Source organism: Orycteropus afer, unplaced genomic scaffold, assembly GCF_000298275.1.
Source record: "Orycteropus afer afer isolate SDZICR_OR568_19922 unplaced genomic scaffold, OryAfe1.0 scaffold00034, whole genome shotgun sequence".
Taxonomy (NCBI): domain Eukaryota; kingdom Metazoa; phylum Chordata; class Mammalia; order Tubulidentata; family Orycteropodidae; genus Orycteropus; species Orycteropus afer.
The window spans coordinates 6,332,938-6,339,074 of NW_006921621.1; the positions used below are offsets into that span (position 1 = coordinate 6,332,938).

The following is a 6,137-nucleotide window of genomic DNA, read 5'->3' on the forward strand; positions in this document are numbered from 1 at the left end:
TGGGGCAATCTACTTCCGTAGTGATACTGCCTCGGAAATCCAAGGAGGGGTCGCTATGAGTCGGGTCCGACTCGACAGCACATAACAACAACAACAACATAGCTTCTGCATAATTTAATCTTTTCTTTTATTGTGATATGGGTGAAAGTTCACAGAGCAAATTGGTTTTCTATTCAACAATCCACACACATTCTGTTTTGTGACATTTACTGCAATGTCCACTGGATCAGCATTCTTTCCACTTCCTCCTTGTGCCTACCCTTTCCCTTTGTTCTGCCTTCCCAGGGCCTCTTGCCTTCCTAGCTCTATCCTTGGGCAAATACTGTCTTATTGCTCTTATAAGCTTGACTGTTCTGAGTGCATACCCTCCTGATATTACTGTTTACATTTTAGGCCTGTCTATTATTTGGAGCTCTGGTGGCATAGTGCCTAAGGCACTTGATTGCTAACCAGAAGGTTGGTGGTTCAAACCCACCAGCCAGTCCTCCAAAGAAAGACTGGGCAATCTACATCCCTAGAGATACCGCCTCAGAAACCCAAGGAGGGGTCGCTATGAGTCGGAGACAACTCAACGGCACATCACACCACACCACACCACAACAACATCATTTGGCTGACAGCTGAATCATGGGGGTTAAGTTCAGTTCTTAGTTTGAAGAGTATCTAAGGACAATAGTCTTGGGGGTTCCACCAGTCTTCATTAGACCAGTAAGCCTGGCCTCTTTTTATGATTTTGAGTTTTATTCTCCATTTTCTCTCACTCTATCTGGGACCTTTTATTCAGATCCCTTTTAGAGTGGTCAGCAGTGGTAGCTAGGCAGCATCCAGTTCTTCTGGTCTAAGGGTTGACACATGCTCAATTAATCCTTTAGACTAATTGTTTCCTGTGTCTTTGACTTTCTTCACTCTTCTTTGCTCCGAACAGGGAGAGATCAATAGTTGCACCTTAGATGGCTGCTCACAAGCTTTTAAGAGCCCAGTTGCTACTCACCAAAGTAGGATGAAGAACATTGTCTTTGTGGGCTATGTTATGTTAAGTGACTTTAGTATCACCCAAGACTATGAGCCTCAACAACATCATTTGGCTGACAGCTGACAGTCTTGAGCCTCTACATCCAGTGATTCAATGTCTCATAGAGTTTGGTTATGACTAAGATGTATTCATAACTTTGTCCCTATATGCTCTACAACATTCATGGATATATCTGCAGCACATACAAATACATAGGTAGAGATAATCTCTGTCAAGCCTATATATATTTGTGGGTGTAGTCCCGTTTGCTTTCCCACCCCTGCTCAGCTTCAATGTTTATCTATGAGCCCATTTGTAAATTATTGTTATTACTATTATCGCAGGACTATGCATGTAGTAGTATTCATCTTTGTTGCCTTTAACTCTTGTGCTCCTCCCTGTGTCTTCCTCTGCCTTGATCCTTTTATGCTGACTTCCCCCCTACTGAATTTAATCTTGTCTTGACGATCCAAAGTGATCACTGTGAACAGCAGCTATTAGGCACATAATATTCTCATTCACACACTGAACATGACTATTTGTCTTATACTAAAAGGACCCTAAGTAGCTATACTTTCAGGTTTGTATATGCATATTGATTTTTTTTTTTTTGTCTCCTTTTTCTTTAATGTAGGTTGTTATTTCTTTAAGCAGTTTGTAAGTCAGCTTCAGTAGTTTTTCTTCACTTTGTCAGCAACCTCCAACCCACACAAAACTCTACTTTACCTTTTCTATTTTGTTCCTATGGCATGAGAATTATGCTTAAAGAAAAATTAACAGAATTTTGTGTGAAAGCTCAAAGGACTTCCCAAGAATAAAATATTAGTTCATGTATAGCAAGAGGTAACCTAAAACTGAGATGTAGAACATTCTTTTATGAAAAGAACAAGCTGTGTAAAATGACTGAAAGAACTAATCACTGAAAATCAATGGCCACAGTATGATTTTGTTTGTGATTTTCCACAAGATAAAGAGCAGTGATATCTTGGAAAAGTATACTTGTTGCTTGTGCAAATAATGTTTTACAATATGAAGGCAAGATAAAACACAAAAATAGGGTAAATAGAACAGAGATAACAATGGTGAACTGTGAACTTTAAATTGTTCAAAACTCAAGCTGAAGAGAAAAGCTGAAGTTGACAAAATAATTTTCCAAATCCTGATAAGGAAGAGTGAACTGTGGAAATAAGCATTTGTGGTTTTCAGATTCATCCTTACAAATTCTCTAAAACTTATTAACTTATTCAGAAACACAAGCAAGCAGCAGTTCAAGGTAGAATGCATATTCCCAAAATGTTAATTTTCTTAAAAACAGTAACAAAAAACTTTCATATTTCACAAACATCTGTTTTAGCAACTAAGAAACTGGCTTAATTTTAAAATTTGTTTGATCTGCACTTCAATTGCAAATTATATTACCTTTTTTTCAGGTAGTTAAGATGATACTGAATTTGTTCATTTTCTTTAATAGTGTTACTCAAAATTGTTCTAAAAAAGAAATGAAGAAATATTAGTTTGAAAAATGAGTAACATAAAATGTATACTTTTCTGTCAGATTCCTCTCAAGTGCTCTCTCTTCAATAACCAGGCAGAATCAACCACATTTCATGTAAAATTATATTTTAAATAAGGGTAATAAAAGGTTTTATCATGTTGTATTATAGTTATTAATTTGTGTGTCTGACTCTTCTGATGGATTTCAGCTCCTCTAGGGTAGAATCCTCTTATTTTCTTTGTATTCCTTTTATTATGGGAACTTCCAGTTAAAGTACCAGTTTGAACTCAACTTCTTCCTACAGCATGCCTACTGACAGAACAAGATGACATTTTACAGACAGTAGAAAATCAGATCTTAATTTGATTCTTATTCATAGACCTGATTTTTATTTTACTGACAGAATCTAAGTTTTTAAAATTAATAAAGACTCTTATCATCACAAGACATATCTTTTTCTGAAACAGAAAAATAGCCTATCATCTTAAAATAGATACTAACATTTAGAATGATAATATGTATAAGAAACATATAAATAGAAAATAGAGTGAAATGGAAAAAAATCTATACTTACATTATTATTGATTCCATCATAGTTTGCAAATGTTCTCTGCTTCTATTTGAAAGAAGTTGCCAGGTTTTTCTCTTGTTGGATACTATCTTTATCTGTTTTAGATTAGTATGCTTTGTTTTTCCTGTCACTGGTGATGGAAGAGACTATGATCAATATGGAAGTTTGCATGTTTTTACTTAAAAAGTGATTCAAGTATAAAGTTATATAAAGAAGCTTATAGAATTTTGAGGACTAAAATATTACGAAGCTGTATGAACTGTTTAACATCCTCTTTATTGCACAGCCATGACATGCTAGGTATTGAATATGGACATGCTGTCTACTGTTATCTTAACTGATTTGCATGTAGGAATCCCAAACAAATAATTTTAAGAACCAAGTTACAATTATTAGGAATCAACATAAAGTTTGGTTCTCAGATATAACCTGAATTCTTTCAAAGCTCCACTGAAAATATTAGAAAGCTATTTCTACAAAAAGTTGGATGGCAATTGGAACACAACAGATTAACTAAGCTACAAGTAGACTTTTAGTGTCCATTATGCTATTGGTACTATTTTATGCATAATAGAATGCTGTAAGGGACACTGAGGTAAACAAGAGATACACTATTAGTTCACATGAAAATTAGTTCGGAAGAGAAGAGAGATTAAAAAAATTATAATTATAGTATGCAAAGCATTACAAAAGAAAAGTGCTATGGGAGTATAAAACCAGAGGACTTAACTGGGTCTTGGCTGAGAAGGAGGAAAGAATCCTTCCATGAAGAAGTCATGTGTAAGCAAAGATAGCTACTTAAAAGTACTTAACTCCAAACAAATTTTAGATAGTGGCTCCAAACTAATCTATACAGTGGTGGCAGAACAGAAAGTATATTTGTCTTGAAGAGAAATCAGTAGATATGTCTTTATAAAGATTAATAATAACTAGACTGTAGGGCACTTTCATTTTCTCTAGTTTCTATCAACTTAGTGGCATAAAAGCCTCCATGGTATTTTGCTACTAAATAAAATAGTAAATAAAATTTGTTAATCAAAATAACTGATTAATCAGTACTATCTACTCCTGCAAAAAATGTCAATGTGGCTGTTGATTACTATCTCTTGCTTTTGTGGAACCTATAAAAAAGATGTTGAGAATATGTTCACGAATTATTGGTCTTGAGAAAGACTGCAGGTTAATATATACAGAAAAGAAATACCTTCAAAAGACAGATGCTTTGGTTGTTTATTTTTTTTCAATGTGTTTCTAACCTAGAGGAAAAACACACACACACACACACACACAATTAACATCAGATAAAAAGATACTGCTTTTCCATAGATTTTTCATGTATGTAAAAATATCCATGTACCTTCTGGTTAGATAGGAAAAAAGTATAATGGCACTTCTATAGAAGGGTGTGTATTTATCATAGGCAGAGGACCATCTAAGGCAATTCTTGGGCAGTGGTGATACTATAAAAAAGTTTATACAATATCAAAGAATACTTTTAATAAATTATTTCTCACTTGGCCTATGAAGCACTATTACACACTTTACCTACAAAATAAATACAGGCATTGCCTAATGTTCAGGGTGAAACAAGGAAATGGATTTATAAATAAACCATACCAAACTCAATGCCATACAGCAATTACGATTCATAGTGACTTCCATTGAGTTTCACAGGCAGTAAATCTTTATGGAAGTAGATTGCCCCATTTTTCTTCAGTGGAGTGGCTCATGGGTTTGAGCCACCAACCTTCTAGTTAGCAATCAAATGCCTTAGGCATGGTGTCACCAGAACTCCTTGGATTTATAAATAGATTTGATTAATGGATTTATAAGTGGATTAATTAATGCATTTATAAGAGAGGGGCAGAATTAAGGTAGGAAAAGAGTTAATTCCTCCCAAAGTATTTTTTCTCTGTTAATAAAAATCTCCTCCACAAACTGACAGATTCTTCCATCTTTTAACTTATGAATGCTATAAGAATAAAAATCAAAACCAAACTCACTGCCATGGAGTCGGAGCCAACTCATGGCGACCCCTCCTTGGGTTTCCGAGGCGGTATCACTAAGGAAGTAGATTGCCCAACCTTCCTTCCGAGGACTGGCTGGTGGGTTGGAACTGCCAACCTTCTGGTTAGTCATATGTATACTTAATTCTTAGTCTTTCCATTTAATACCTCAGCAATGCCCCATAAATTATTCCTTCCCAAATATTCTATGGTCAATGCTTATTTTTAAAAGTAAAGTAAACAATTATCTAAGAATTTTCAAATCATGTTACAAAAAACTCACAGAATGGTATGAATTAGTAGAATTTTAGTGAAACTAAAAAAATAGCTTTTACTTTCCATGTTTTCTAGTAATTGACCTTTCTGACTCATAGTCTTCACATGTTTCTCTTTACACAGAACAGATGGTATTTCTAAACAGAGTTCTGAATGATAAATTTGATATTTCCATTACCTCTTTCTCTGACAAGTCCACTTCCTCATCATCCATTTTTCTTTTTGTATTTTTGTTTAACTGTTGAGACTTTTTCTTGGAGGCATTTGCTTTGCCAGGCATCCTGATCTAAATGGAAGAATTATATAGTACTTTGAAAATTAGTAAAGATTAAAAAGACACAGAAAAATGTTTAAAGCCTTGCATATAATTTTGTTAAAAAGACTATCTTTTTCTAAATTTTTTTAAATCATAATGAATATTTGGGGATTGTATTGTTTTTAAAGGGAGCCCTAGTGGTGTAGTGGTTAAGCATTTGGCTGCTAACCAAAAGGTCAGCAGTTCAAAACTACTAGGTACTTTTCAGGAGAAAGATGAGGCAGTCTGCTTCCATAAAGATTTATAGCCTAGGAAACTCTATGGGGCTGTTCTATTCTGTCCTAAAGGATTGCTATGAGTTGGAATCAACTTGATGGCAGTGGGTTTGGTTTGGTTTATAGCTAGATATACAGCTAAATTACTCATCATTCATTTACCTTCTAAAAAGTCAGAATTAATTATGCTAATGTAGTTTAAACATGCATGCCTATTTGTGTTGTTGTTATTGTCATGTGCCAGAG

At 34.6% G+C, this 6,137-nt stretch overlaps 1 protein-coding gene across 1 annotated transcript in view; it reads right to left on the reverse strand.

Annotated features, from left to right (window-relative positions):
* The window catches only part of CENPQ (centromere protein Q), a 10,553-nt gene extending 4,913 nt beyond the window's left edge, over nucleotides 1-5,640 (reverse strand). The window contains exons 1-4 of the mRNA XM_007936289.1: nucleotides 5,539-5,640; nucleotides 4,283-4,334; nucleotides 3,082-3,208; nucleotides 2,432-2,500 (exon numbers count right to left, since the gene is read on the reverse strand). Of these exons, the coding sequence (XP_007934480.1) occupies nucleotides 2,432-2,500; nucleotides 3,082-3,208; nucleotides 4,283-4,334; nucleotides 5,539-5,640 (350 nt within the window). The remainder of the gene's footprint in view (nucleotides 1-2,431; nucleotides 2,501-3,081; nucleotides 3,209-4,282; nucleotides 4,335-5,538) is intronic.
* Between the last annotated feature and the right edge of the window lie 497 nt (nucleotides 5,641-6,137).